Source organism: Microcaecilia unicolor, chromosome 6 (genome assembly GCF_901765095.1).
Source record: "Microcaecilia unicolor chromosome 6, aMicUni1.1, whole genome shotgun sequence".
Lineage (NCBI taxonomy): Eukaryota > Metazoa > Chordata > Amphibia > Gymnophiona > Siphonopidae > Microcaecilia > Microcaecilia unicolor.
In genome coordinates, this window is record NC_044036.1 from 25,046,178 (window position 1) to 25,061,676 (window position 15,499).

Genomic DNA, 15,499 nt, shown 5'->3' on the forward strand with positions numbered 1-15,499 from the left:
GGGTCAGCTAGGGCTGGAGATTAGTACGCCTTGTGGGACGGGAGATGGGTGGTGCAAGGGTGTCCAGTGCAGAGGAGAGAGTGGCACTGTAAGTGGAGACAGCCTTGTCGACAGACTCGGAGGACATAATGGAAGGGAGGAGATTAGAGATACTAGAGGAGAAGGTGGGAGGGTCGACAGCCTGGAGATTCCTGGAAGTAGTGGTTAGTGTTGGGCGGGACTGAGGATTGTCACTCTTTAGGATTCCAGAATCTTGCTATTCTTTGGGGTTCTACATGGAATGTTGCCACGATTTGGGTTTCTGCCACCGTTTGGAAAACAGGATACTGTGCTAGATGGACCATTGGTTTGACCCAGTATGGCTACTCTTATGTTCTTATGTAAATAAAAGCTTGAACAAACAAAAGGGTTTTCAACCTTCTCTTAAATTCAATAACAGATATTAACATCCAAATACTTCCAGGGAGTTTATTCAATAGGCCTGGACCAGCCAAGGAGAAACCACCATCACGAGTATCAGCATATCGAACCGTCACTAAAGAAAGCCGTACCAATAGCCAAGTTCCTGTCTATCTCAAGGAGTGAGCTTGGTTCATAGAGCTTCAAAGTATTCTTCAAATATTCAGGAACACCACTGATCAAAGTCGCTAAAAAAATCATCAGTATTTTAGACGCCAACATCTTAAATCTGTCCCTGCATGTTAGCTAGTTCCAGGAGGGAGACTTCTACCAGGCCTGGTTTTCAACTTACACCCCAATGTGGTGTGGTATTTTATTTGTACTCTCCAAATCTATCCATTGAAATTAGTTCTACGGGTCCCAAAATACATAATAAGGTGGCCAGAAATCCAGGCCTGGCCCTAAAGCTCCCTCCTGGATCTCGGTAATTTGGCAGGGTTGCCTGAAACCAGCAAAAAAAAAAAAAAAAAATCTTTTTTTTTTTGCTCATTAACAATGAAATATTTTGCCTGAAATCCATATGTCAGCCCTTCAGAGTAAAATAAAAATAAAAATCTCCATGAATTAAGCACACTGCAATGAGACATCAAGATGAAACTGTTATGCAGCAGATTTCAGACATTGGTACTGTGTAAATCACGGGTTGGTAGGTATTTATGATGCTTTCTTTAGAAGTGCCATTCGCTTTTTGGATGTCCATAAAACAGCCCTTAGACATTATGCACAGACGTCTAAATTATCAGCAATAGAGAGAAATACTTTTGCATTTGGACAGAGCCGTAGCGAGGGGAGCTGACACCCGGGGCGGGTCGCCGCTGCGCACCCCCCCCCCCCGGGTGCAGCATGACGCACCCTTCTCCCGCTGGAGCGCACCTCCCCCCCCGGAGTGCATACCTCCCCCCCCCAGAGCGCATACCTGCGGCGAGGGACAGGCAGGAGGGCCGATCCGCCCCGATGCACGTTGCTGGGGTGTGTCGGCTCCGTGCTGGTTCACTGCTCTCTCTGTCCAGAACAGGAAGTAACCTGTTCCGGGGCAGAGAGGGCAGTGCACCAGCGCGGAGCCAACACCCCCCAGCGGCGTGCACCCGGGGCGGACCGCTCCCCCCTTCCTACGCCACTGCGTTTGGATTTCACTCATGTCTTTTCAGTAGTAGTTCTCAGCAAGTTACAATCAGGTACAGTTGGTTATTTTGCTATCCCCAGATAGCTTACAAGCTAAGTATACATTCTCTAACGGTACTTGGAAAGGCTAAAGCTACTTCAGCAATTAGGCTCAGCCTTTCTTCTGCTACTTAGCTCGACCCAGACAGGATGGTTTTATAGACTGCATTAGTGAAAATATATAAATCCACATACATATCCAGCTTCTCCTACATTTGCACGCAACTATGGAACGCATTACCGAAGGCCATAAAAACCAATACATGACCTAACAATCTTCCGTCGACTACTGAAAACTGACCTGTTCAAGAAGGCTTACCATAACGATCCATCCTATATACAAAATAAATAGACTCTACACAAACTAGACAAAACCGAACTCTTGTCGCTTGACTGTTTAACCTCACTGCTATTAATGAAAGCTACACAATACGCACTACCACTTCATTTCCTAAGCTGAAAATGATAACTCTATAGTCGATGAACTAACCTATGTTACAATTCACTATCACTCAGAAACTTCCATGCAATACCATAATGTATTCCTCTGTACTATTACTACTATTTAGCATTTCTATAGCGCTACAAGGCATACGCAGCGCTGCACAACCATGTATGAATGGATCCTAAGGAGCTTAGACGAGATTGGGTGGCAAAGCCGGTGGCGGGAGACGGAGATGGTGCTGGGCAGACTTATACGGTCTGTGCCAGAGCCGATGGTGGGAGGCGGGACTGGTGGTTGGGAGGCGGGGATAGTGCTGGGCAGACTTATACGGTCTGTGCCAGAACCAGTAGTGGGAGGCGGGGCTGGTGGTTGGGAGGCGGAGATAGTGCTGGGCAGACTTATACGGTCTGTGCCAGAACCGGTGGTGGGAGGCGGGGCTGGTGGTTGGGGGGGGGGGGGGATAGTGCTGAGCAGACTTATACGGTCTGTGCCCTGGAAAAGACAGGAACAAATCAAGGTAAGGTATACACAAAAAGTAGCACACGTGAGTTTATCTTGTTGGGCAGACTGGATGGACCGCGCAGGTCTTTTTCTGCCGTCATCTACTACATTACTATGTTACTATGTATGCACCTTAATGCAAAACCATTTGTAAATTAGTACCCGGAAAAGGAGGTCACTCAGAAACCACTATGCAATACCACAATGCACTCTTCTTAACCATGTATGTATGCACCGTAATGTAATACCATTTGTAATCCTGTACCCGGAAATGGTGATCGCCATCACGGCAAAATGTAAGCCACATTGAGCCTGCAAATAGGTGGGACAATGTGGGATACAAATGCAGTGAATAAATAAATAAATAAAACAGATCTAAACAACTGGATGCACATCACCAGGTTCTTTTCAGCTTGTATTAATGAAAGTTGCCCTGAGGTTTCACTTCCTGTTCATGTCAATCCATTGTGACATGCCAAATAGCTTATTTGAGGAGCTACACAGAATGCTCTCTAGATCTGTGCAGGATTAAAAAAAAAAAAAAAAAAAAAAAAAAAAAAAAAAAAAAGACTGGGGATTAAACTGAAACATCTCATGCTACTAAGGGACAGAGGAGGGTTAGGTTTACCCAACCTTAAGAAGTACTGATTGAAGAAAAACAGCCCAGACTAGGACAAAATGGAAAATCAGAAGATTTTCAGCTCTCTATTTTCCGTTCTTGGACGCGCACCAATTTTGATTTTGCCGCATGTCCATTTTCTGCACAAATTTTTAAAAGGCATTTTGTTGCAGGTGCGCCAAAAAAGGGATCTGCGTGCGCCCAAAACATGCACCTACACTACCACAGGCCATGTTTCAGCACACCTTAGTAAAAGGACTCCTAAATCAGCCTTTTTAGTGACAATTGTATCTGATAACCTGGAATGGCTATGCTATAACAGGTCTCTGTAAGCCACATTGAGCCTGCAAATAGGTGGGAAAATGTGGGATACAAATGCAATAAATAAATAAAGCCAGAAATGATAAATGTCAATCAGTGAAACTACCTTGACAACTACACGTCAACCACTTAATAGTTCATGTAAAATGATGACAGCTAAAGACCAGTGTGGTCACCTAGTCTGTCCAGTAAGGTGCAGGTTACATTCCTCTGTGTCTTTTTTTGAAGTGTGAAGATCATTTAAGTTTTGCTTTGATCCCATCCTCTTGCTCTATAAGGATCCCCTGTATTCATCGCTCAACCTTTTTGAATTCCGTCACTGTTTCCGTCCCCACCACCACTTCCACTGGAAAGCCACTCCAGGCATCCACCACCCTTTCTGTGAAAGCATTTCCTGATGTAGTGCTTACATTTACCTCCTTGCAGCTTCAATTCACGTCCTCCAGTTCTACAGTTTCCTCATCTTTGAAAAAAAAGATGTGTTTGTTTATTCATAGGTTTCAATTATTTATACGCCTGTATCCTATCTCCCTGTTCCTCTAAGGTACGCACATTCAGGTCTTCATATATACCCTGGAGGAAAGGAGGGATGAGGAGATACGATACAGGTACATTTAAATGTTTTGTAATCAGCTCCGAGGCACATAAGTGTAGTCAAGTGGAACATTAAGTCTGAACAGTTACATAAATAAAATGTAAAAAAAAGCTAAGAAATTAATGCAAATGGAGGAACAAGGTTTTGTTTCTAAATGAGAACCAACCCTAGGTCTGCTGGCAAAGGCCTGGTGTTGCAACAGATCCTGTATGTACACGTCAGCTACAGTCACTAAGGAACAACCAATTGCACTGTTTCCTGCAGCTCTCTGACCTGCTGTCTCCCTCTCTGTCTGTGTGAGCAACGCATACAGTCCCCTAAATAAACCTCGATTATACCTTGTGCCTCCCCTCACTCACTTCAGACCACAGACCTTCCCAGACCATATGAAAATTAGATAAAACTATCAGCAACATTTAACTGATGCCACTTGATCTGTTTATCCTCACCTAAACCACAGGAAAACAAGTCCAGCCTCTGTGCCTTGAATTAAATATCCCCGTGAGGCTCCCAGCTGTGTAGCTCACGCTTCAGATGATTTATGATGGTCATTTGTTCTCTACCTTAAGGTATCATTTTATATTCCATCCTCTGGGCAATGCTAGGTTTGGAAAGAAAATATGTCCTCCTACCCTAAGCAAACAGCTTGCCCTCACACCACAATACCAGGTTTGGTTTTCTAATCTACCCTTTCAAATCTGGTCAGTAGATGACAGAAAATTGATGGAATCGATAATGTGAAGTAGTTAAAAACCATGGCCATATATCTGTTAAACTCAACTCTGGAGTTCACACAAAAATTCATAAGTACATAAGTACATAAGTAGTGCCATACTGGGAAAGACCAAAGGTCCATCTAGCCCAGCATCCTGTCACCGACAGTGGCCAATCCAGGTCAAGGGCACCTGGCACGCTCCCCAAACGTAAAAACATTCCAGACAAGTTATACCTAAAAATGCGGAATTTTTCCAAGTCCATTTAATAGCGGTCTATGGACTTGTCCTTTAGGAATCTATCTAACCCCTTTTTAAACTCCGTCAAGCTAACCGCCCGTACCACGTTCTCCGGCAATGAATTCCAGAGTCTAATTACACGTTGGGTGAAGAAAAAGTTTCTCCGATTCGTTTTAAATTTACCACACTGTAGCTTCAACTCATGCCCTCTAGTCCTAGTATTTTTGGATAGCGTGAACAGTCGCTTCACATCCACCCGATCCATTCCACTCATTATTTTATACACGTCTATCATATCTCCCCTCAGCCGTCTCTTCTCCAAGCTGAAAAGCCCTAGCCTTCTCAGCCTCTCTTCGTAGGAAAGTCGTCCCATCCCCACTATCATTTTCGTCGCCCTTCGCTGTACCTTTTCCAATTCTACTATATCTTTTTTGAGATACGGAGACCAGTACTGAACACAATACTCCAGGTGCGGTCGCACCATGGAGCGATACAACGGCATTATAACATCCGCACACCTGGACTCCATACCCTTCCTAATAACACCCAACATTCTATTCGCTTTCCTAGCTGCAGCAGCACACTGAGCAGAAGGTTTCAGCGTATCATCGACGACGACACCCAGATCCCTTTCTTGATCCGTAACTCCTAACGCGGAACCTTGCAAGACGTAGCTATAATTCGGGTTCCTCTTACCCACATGCATCACTTTGCACTTGTCAACATTGAACTTCATCTGCCACTTGCACGCCCATTCTCCCAGTCTCGCAAGGTCCTCCTGTAATCGTTCACATTCCTCCTGCGACTTGACGACAGGATTCAGCAGGGTGCATCCAATTTCTACCATTTTTTGGAATGACTGCTCTACCGGATCTACTGCCCCTAGAAAAAAAAATCCACTTTCTTTACAGCTGCCCAGAGTTGTTACTGCAATGACCTCCGCTCTCAAGACAAATCCCTCCTTTCAGTACCCTTCTCCACCACCGCCAACTCCAGGCTCTGCCCTTTCTGTCTCGCCTCACCCCATGCTTGGAATAAACTCCCTGAGCCCATACGCCAGGCCCCCCTTCCTGCCCATCTTCAAATCCTTACTCAAAGCCCACCTCTTCAATGTCGCCTTCGGCACCTAACCACTATACCTCTATTCTGGAAATCTAGGTTGCCCCAACTTGACATTTCGTCCTTTATATTGTAAGCTCCTTTGAGCAGGGACTGTCCTTCTTTGTTAAACTGTACAGCGCTGCGTAACCCTAGTAACGTTCTAGAAATGTTAAGTAGTAGTAGTAGTAGTTATTGGCTTAACATGAAATTTATGGAGTTTTCTGTAGTGTATTAACAGTGAGAGTGGATGATAACGCATGGCTTTAGAGTTATTTTAATTATTTGGTAAAGGTGATCAGGGCCTGAAAAGATTCCCACATTAACGATTATTTTAGCTCTGTGTTCACGAATGAAAGACCGGGGGTAGGGCTGCAGAAAACAAAGGCTAAAGGGGATGGATGTATGGTAGACCAAGACCCATATACGGAGGACTGTGTTCATGAGGAGCTTGCCAAACTAAAAGTAGACAGAGCAATGGGGCCTGATGGGATACACCCGAGGGTGCTTAAGGAACTCGGAGAAGTTCTGTCGGCTCCGCTGACGGACCTCTTTAATGCTTCCTTAGAAACGGGAGTGGTCCCGGTGGACTGGAGAAGGGCGGATGTGGTTCCTTTGCACAAGAGTGGAAGTAAGGAAGAGGTTGGGAATTACAGACCTGTCAGTCTGACCTTGGTGGTGAGTAAGCTCATGGAAACGCTTCTGAAATTGAGGATTGTGACATTTCTTGAACTACATGGAATGCGAGACCTGAGGCAGCATGGCTTCACTAGTGGCAGGTCGTGTCAGACGAATCTGACTGTCTTCTTCGACTGGGTGATCAAACAGTTGGACGTGGGAGGGGCGCTTGATGTGGTATACTTGGATTTCAACAAAGCCTTTGACATGGTTCCGCACAGGCGACTGATAAATAAATTGAGTTCCCTCAGTGTGGGACCTAGAGTAACTGATTGGGTAAAAAATTGGTTGAATGGTAGGAGACAGAGGGTGATGGTAAATGGAGCTTGCTCTGAAGAAAAGGAGGTCATCAGTGGAGTACCGCAGGGATTGGTCCTAGGGCTGGCTCTGTTTAACATCTTTGCGAGCGATATTGCGGAATGGCTGTCTGGTAAGGTTTGTCTCTTTGCGGATGATACTAAACTCTGCAACAGGGTGGACACCCTGGAGGGTGTGAATGACATGAGGAAGGACCTAGTGAAGCTAGAGGAATGGACCGATATTTGGCAACTAAGGTTTAATCCCAAAAAATGCAGGGTCATGCACTTAGTTCACAAAACTCCGAGGGAATGGTACAGTATAGGGGGTGTAGTGCTTCAGTGTGCGAAGGAAGAGCGGGACGGGGGTGATTGTGTGTGACAACCTTAAAGCTTTCAAACAGGTAGAAAAAGCGACAGCCAAAGCCAGATGGATGCTTGGGTGCATAAAGAGAGGCATGACTAGCAGGAAAAAGGAGGTGAAAGTGTCGTTGTATAAGTCTCTGGTGAGGCCTCATTTGGAGTACTGCGTGCAGTTCTGGACACTGCATCTATGGAAAGATATAAACAGGATGGAGTCAGTCCAGAGGGCGGCTATGAAATTAGTAAGCGGTCTTGAATGCAAAAATTATAGGGACATAATTATGAACCTCAACATGTATATGCTGGAAGAGAGGAGGGAGAGAGGAAACATGATAGGAACATTTAAATATCTCAAGGGCATTTATGTACAGGAAGAGAGCCTTTTTCAAATGAAGGAGAGCTCTGGAATGAGGGGGGATATGACAAAGTTAAGAGGGAACAGGCTTAGGAGTAACCTAAGGAAGTATTATTTCACAGAAAGGGTGGTGGAGGCATGGAATGGCCTCCCGGTGGAGGTGGTGGAGTCTAGGACTGTTCCAGAATTTTAAAAGGCATGAGATAAGCATGTGGGATCGCTTAGGAACAGGTAGAATTGGGGGTTACAGAGGATGGGCAGACTGGATGGGTCGTATGGCCTTTATCTGCTGTCATGTTTCTACGTTTCTATTCCACCAATGCCTAAGAGCCAACCTCATCAGTGATGTCACAATGGCTCAATTGTCCTATTCTTGGCTTACTTTCCCCCCTTAGTGTGAAGAGTTTCAGTCTCTGGTAACCAGAGCTCATATTGTGATGTCATAATGGGAATAGGCTTAGGAGTAACCTAAGGAAGTATTATTTCACAGAAAGGGTGGTAGAGGCGTGGAATGGCCTCCCGGTGGAGGTGGTGGAGTCGAGGACTTCTCCAGAATTTAAAAAGGCATGGGATAAGCATGTGGGATCGCTTAGGAACAGGTAGAATTGGGGGTTACAGAGGATGGGCAGACTGGATGGGTCGTATGGCCTTTATCTGCTGTCATGTTTCTACGTTTCTATTCCACCAATGCCTAAGAGCCAACCTCATCAGTGATGTCACAATGGCTCAATTGTCCTATTCTTGGCTTACTTTCCCCCCTTAGTGTGAAGAGTTTCAGTCTCTGGTAACCAGAGCTCATATTGTGATGTCATAATGGGAATAGGCTTAGGAGTAACCTAAGGAAGTATAATTTCACAGAAAGGGTGGTGGAGGCATGGAATGGCCTCCCGGTGGAGGTGGTGGAGTCGAGGACTGTTCTAGAATTTAAAAGGGCATGGGATAAGCATGTGGGATCGCTTAGGAACAGGAAGAATTAGGGGTTACAGAGGATGGGCAGACTGGATGGGTCATATGGCCTTTATCTGCCGTCATGTTTCTCTGTTCTGTTTCTATATATATATAGCTGATCTCTCAGAGGACTGGGGTTTGGGCAGCTCTGAGGGATACAGGTTTTGGTTTGGTGAGTCCTGAGGGGCAGGGGAAAGTTGTTTCTTAGGACTCCACATCTACAGATAACGTCTCACATCTGCTGTTTCTTCATATCTCACTTTTCACAGTCCACTTTCAAAAGGACTAATCATTCCAGTGGAAGAGTTAAGAATATCATTTATTATTATCATCATTATTATTCTATAAAACTTATAAACTGCCAAATACGACATATGGGGTCCTTTTACTAAAGTGCGCAGAAAAATGGCCCGCGCTGTTGTAAGCATGTGTATTTGGATGTGTGCAGGTCCATTTTTCAGTGCGCCTGCAAAAAAGGCCTTTTTTGGGGCTGAAAATGGACGTGCAGCAAAATTAAAATAGACTTGCGTTCATTTTGGGCCTGAGACCTTACCGCCACCCATTGACTTAGCGGTAAGGTCTCACGCGTTAACCGGGCAGTAATCATCAGCACGTGTACACTGCCGATTACCGTCCAGTTAGTGCCACATGGTAGAAAATTTTAAAAAATACTTTCAGCTGCGTGCATTGGACAACGTAAAAAATAGAATTAATGCCCAGGGCATGCAGTAGCCGGATGGTAGTTCAAAATTGACACGCGTAGGCGCCTACATGACATAGTAATAGAGCCCCATAGTTCAATGAGAGTAACAATAAATAAAAAAAAAAGAACATGAACCAATCATTCAGATGATACGTACACATACTAATAAAAAGTACATTACAATAACCACTGAAATCACTTAAAATTAGGCATCAGACATTTCTTAAATAAGAAGGTCTTAAGCAACTTCCGAAAGATTAGGTAATCTCCCATTAATCCTACATCAACCGGCAAAGAGTTCCGCAGCATTGGAATTTGATAAGAAAGAGAAGCAGTTAACAAATTTGGTAGATTTAATATTCCATATTGAGGGATAACTTAAAAGAAATTTTTCACGCAGCTGACCCGATTTCCGATGGAGCAGTTCTATGTAAAATTTGAGTAGCAAGAGGGAAGCACTTTACAAAACCAGAACACTGTACCAATGATTTTATGGTGAGAATACTAAAAGGGAACTTGAAAACAATACAGGAACGTAAGACCTTTGAAGTCAGAATGATTAAATATTTTGACACCCACCAGACAGGACTTAAAGATCTGGATTTTATTATAAACCATAAAATGCTACTGCTTTGTCAACCTCTTATCATTATGTATATCGCCCTGTCCGTCATCCACCCAGCCCTCCCTGTCTCTCAACTAACCCACCCCACCCCCATCCTGTTAGACTGTCTCTGAAATGCTCTGATGTTTCACTTATATATACTGTTATTTATCAACATTTACTTATTTCAGATCTGACGAAGAAGGGCAACCTTCGAAAGCTAATCAAAAAACGTATTAAGTTAGTCCAATAAAAACGGTATTATTTTATTTTCCATGTTTTACTTTATTCTATTTCTATTGATTAAATGAAAAATTTGAAAAACCTTAGAGCCCAATTTGAAAATTTACTGGGTGATTTTAAAATTTTAACATTGCTTTTGTTACCTCATTGATATCACATTAGAAACAAAAATGGAAAAAAAGTAAAAAAAAAAAGAAAGGGACATTTTCAGAGACTGGAAATTAAGCTCACCAAGGGCCTCTTTTATCAAGCCGTGCTAGCGGTTCCTGCTTTGTCCTGCATTACTGCAGCGGGAGCCACTAACCAGGCATGATAAAAAGAGGTCCAAAGTCATCTTCCATACTGTCCGCTCCTTAGTTCTCCTTTCACTGTTAGGCTCCTCTTCGTTCTTCCTAGGTTGAACTCTTAGCAGAATCTCATCGCTTCAGATCCCTATGAATCTGTGAAGCGACTCCACTGGCTCTCACAGTTTGGTCTTTCCTCCACAGAAAGGCCAAGATATCCAGCCTTCAATATCTGACTATCAGGCTCATTTTCGAAAGAGAAAGACGCCCATCTTTCAACACAAATCGGAAGATGGGCGTCCTTCTCACAGGGTCGCCCAAATCGGAATAATCGAAAGCTGATTTAGGGCATCCCCAACTGCTTTCCATCACGGGACAACCAAAGTTCACGGGGGCATGTCAGAGGCGTAGCAAAGGTGGGACTTGGGCATGCCTAACACATGGGCGTCCTCGACCCATAATGGAAAAAAAAGGGTGTCCCTGACGAGCACTTGGACGACTTTACCTGGTCCTGTTTATCTTACGACCAAGCCACAAAAAGGTGCCCGAACTGACCAGATGACCACCGGAGAGAATCGGGGATCACCTCCCCTTACTCCCCCAGTGGTCACTAACCCCCTCCCACCCTCAAAAAACATCTTAAAAAATATTTTGTGCCAGCCTCAAATGTTATACTCAGGTCCATCACAGCAGTATGCAGGTCGCTGGAGCAGTTTTAGTGGGTGCAGTGCACTTCAGGCAGTTGACCCAGGCCCAGCCCCCCCCCCCCACCTGTTACACTTGTGGTGGTAAATGTGAGCCCTCCAAAACCCACCACAAACCCACTGTACCCACATCACCCGTAAGGGCTATGGTAGTGGTGTAGAGTTGTGGGAAGTGGGTTTTGGGGGGGGGCTCAGCACACAAGGTAAGGGAGCTATGTACCTGGGAGCAATTTATGAAGTCCACTGCAGTGCCGCCTAGGGTGCCCGGTTGGTGTCCTGGCATGTCAGGGGGACCAGTGCACTACGAATGCTGGCTCCTCCCACAACCAAAGGGCTTGCATTTGGTCGTTTCTGAGATGGGCGTCCTGGGTTTCCATTATCGCCAAAAATCAGAAACGACCAAGTCTAGGGACGACCATCTCTACAGATGACCTAAATTTCAAGATTTGGGCGTCCCCGACCGTATTATCGAAACGAAAGATGGACGTCCATCTTGTTTCGATAATACGGGTTTCCCCGCCCCTCCACGGGACGTTTTGCGAGGACGTCCTCAGTAAAACTTGGGCGTCCCTTTCGATTATGCCCCTCTATGTGTCCCAGTGGGAGAAAGTGCATATTATGGCCTGTATAGCAAGGCCCAATCCCCTTTATACCCTTCCAGTTTAACAGACATTCAGTGAATGTAAACAGATGTACATAGAAACAATGGTAAACGTAATACCGTACTTAGCTTGCAGGTAGGCCATTGCATCTGAGAAGTTGTTGCTTAAAAATAAATCCAGAGCAGTCATGCATTCTCCAAGTGCAGCATTCAGGTCTGATTTTGAAGGACTGTATACAAAACAATGAGAAAACAAAATTAATGGTAATAATTATCACTCTCTTTATTTAGGCAACATTCATGCATCAAAATCCTTTGGTATACCTTCTCCAGCATCTTGGTTCCCATCTGAAGGCCCTGATGAATTTTCCAAGAATGCAGCTGTTCGTACAAAGCAAGTTACCTCTAGAGAATGACACGGGGACGAGGAACCACAGTAATCGTGGGGACAGGGACTGAGTCCGCAGGGATGGGATGAGGGCAGAGCCTGCGGGGACAGAACTTTGTCCCCATGTCATTTTCTACTTTGAAGCCGGTTATTGAACTGGACTGTTATTTATGTTTGAGTGATGCAGACGATATTTTGATTTTTTTGGAAAAACAAGCAAAACATGCTGGCCGCAACTAGCAAAATTTGCACGGGGGATCCTGTACATTCCTGCTACCATCTTCTAAGAAGCAGGAGCGTAGCCAGGCAACAGATTTGGGGTGGGCCTAGGCAAGAAGTGGGTGGGCACCAAATGTTCTCCCCCACCACAAAGAGACATCTCAGCTGGCAGGAAAATGCTTCTTTCCACCTTGGCAGTCTGCAGCAGGCGTGCGTTGAAAACTGAGCGTGCGCAGGTGCCAGCATTGTGGAGAGCAGCATTTTCATTACCATCAGGGGGAAGTCTTCAGCTGGTAGAGCTTGGGATCTCCACCAGCTACCGATAAACATGTGCTACTGTTGGGTGGGCCTGAGCCCTAAGTGGATGGGCCCTGGCCCACCCAGGCCCACCTGTGGCTACGCCACTGCTAAGAAGACAAGTTGCTCGTTGTTATTATTGTTTTGTATTTGTGATTCATAAACAACAGTTGCACAGCATATTGTTCCTTTTTATACTTTAATGAAAAGATTTAAATATAAAATCATAAGTGTTCGAGGCTTCTACAGATGAGGACAAAGACCACGTGGATGGGGCGGGGACAGGGACGGAGACACAAACTGCAAGGACGGGGTGGGGATGGAGACAGAACCCATGGGGATAGGGCAGGGACGGGGACAAACTTCGGCCCTGTGTCATTCTCTAGTTACCAGGAACTCCAACCTCCAGATTCCAAATATAGGGCTGCACTTCATCAGAAGGGGTCAAGGGTGAGATACAATCAAATACAACCTAATGAACTCAATTTGAATTTGAAATGCATCAAAATTTATGTAAGATAAACACACTACATTTAAAACACATTCCTTTATCAAGCAACAAATATATATCATTGAAATATATTTGTTGCTTGATAAAGAACAGTGTAATGTAGTGTGTTTATCTTACATTGACTTAGCGGTAAGGTCTCATGCGTTAACTGGGCAGTAATGGTCAACGTGCGTTCAAATGCCAAGCACCACAACCAACGCGGGAGCTCCTGAGACGTCTTACTTTGACCCCCATCAGTAAAATAGATTTCATATTGCTTTTCCCAGGAACAAGCATTTCAAGTACACTTTAATAATAATGTATAGATTTTTTTTTTTACTAAGGTGCACTGAAAAATGGCTTGCGGTACTGTAAGCATGGGTTTTGGGCACACGCCGATCCATTTTTTAGCACGCCTGTAAAAAAGGCCTTTTTTTTTTACATTTGCCGAACACGGACGTGCGTCAAAACGAAAATTGTCATGCATCCATTTTGTGTCTGAGACCTTACCGCCAGCCATTGACCTGGTGGTAAAGACTCACGCGGTAACCGGGCGGTAATGATCTACGCATGCCAAATGCCACTTGGCGCATGTCCATTACTTGCGCCTGAAAATAAAAAATATTTTTCAGACACGTGGATCGGACATGCACCAAAAGAGGAAATTACCTCAAGAGCCACACGGTAGTCTGGCGTTAGCGCCATTTTGGCATGCGTAGACGCTTACGCAGCTTAGTAAAAGGACCCCTTGTCGTTTTTAAAAAAATACCTTGCGATGCTAACTGCTTTTACCACATTCTCTAACAAGTTCCAGAGTTTAATTACATATTGAGTGAAGAAATATTCTCTCTGGTTTGTTTTAAATTTAGTACTATGAAGCTTCATTGCGTGCCTCCTAGTCCTTATACTTTTGGAAAAAGTAAACAAGTGATTCACATCTACCTGTTCCACTCCACTCAGTATTTTATAGACCTCTATCATATCTCTCCTCAGCCATCTCGTCCCATCCCCTTTATCGTTTTGCTTGCCCTTTTCTAATTTTGCAATATCTTGATCGAGATGTGGTGACCAGCTGTTCAACAGTGTCCATTTCTAACAGTACTACAGAAATTAGGAGTAGTACTAATAATTACACCAGTCATTCTAATATGAAATTTAATTACCATGATTTGTTATTATGGAAACATTTTCTGATCAGAGGATAACTCCCAACTGCATAATAAATTTTAGTTTAATATAATGCCCTAAGCTGCTGATTAGCAGCACTGTAACGAGACCATGAAGGACTGAACCATCCTTTTCCTCAGCAGACACTGCAAAACACCCCAGAGGTTTCTGGGGGTGCTTCAAAGTGTCCCTCAAAAGGGATAAAGGTCCTTCTGAACAGGATTCCTTTGTGTTTATCCCACACATTTTTGAATTCTGTTACCGTTTTCATCTCCACCGCCAAGTATCTACCACTATCTCCATGAAAAAATACTTCCTGACATTTTTTCTGTCTGCCCCCCCTTCAACCTCAATTCATGTCCTACCACCTTCCCATCTCCGGCTTGCTGCGTCGAGTCAATCGATGTTTCCTAATAAAGACTGAATTTTCAGACGTCTCCCTTGGTAATTCGTGAAGGCCATTTATCCTCCTCCTTTTCGCTGTACTACTGTGACGTAGGGATTGTGGGTTCCTCCACCTTCTGTGGTCGTTCCTTGTTCTTTGTTTGTGGGTTCAAACATCTGAATCATATCACCCCGTTTCGCCTTTTTCCTCCAGGGTATACACGTTCAGGTCAGTAAGTCTCTCCTCATACATCTTGTAACGCAAATTTCATACCATTTTTGTAGCTTTTCATTGCACTGTTTCAAATATTCTTACATCCTTAGCAAGATACAGCCTCCAAAACTTAACACAATACTCCAGGTGGGGGCTCACCAATGACCTGTACAGGGGTATCAACACCTCCTTTCTTCTGCTGGTTACACCTCTCTCTATACAGCCTAGCATCCTTCTGGCTATGGTCACTGCCTTGTCACACTGTTTCATCGCCTTCAGATCCTCAGATACTATCACCCCAAGATCCCTCTCACTGTCTGTGCATATCAAACTCTCACCACCTAACACATACGTCTCCCGTTCTTCTACATTCTGCAGATCCTTTTTCATGTTTTCCACTCCCTCTGTT

The 15,499-nt window shown here is 44.5% G+C and overlaps 1 protein-coding gene across 2 annotated transcripts in view; it reads right to left on the reverse strand.

The window, feature by feature from the left end:
• TTC39A (tetratricopeptide repeat domain 39A) overlaps nucleotides 1–15,499 on the reverse strand; it is a 209,358-nt gene that overhangs the window by 138,171 nt on the left and 55,688 nt on the right. For both annotated transcript variants that reach the window (XM_030206144.1, XM_030206146.1), the window contains exon 2: nucleotides 12,057–12,161. In XM_030206144.1, the coding sequence (XP_030062004.1) occupies nucleotides 12,057–12,121 (65 nt within the window). In that variant the 5' untranslated portion in view covers nucleotides 12,122–12,161. The remainder of the gene's footprint in view (nucleotides 1–12,056; nucleotides 12,162–15,499) is intronic.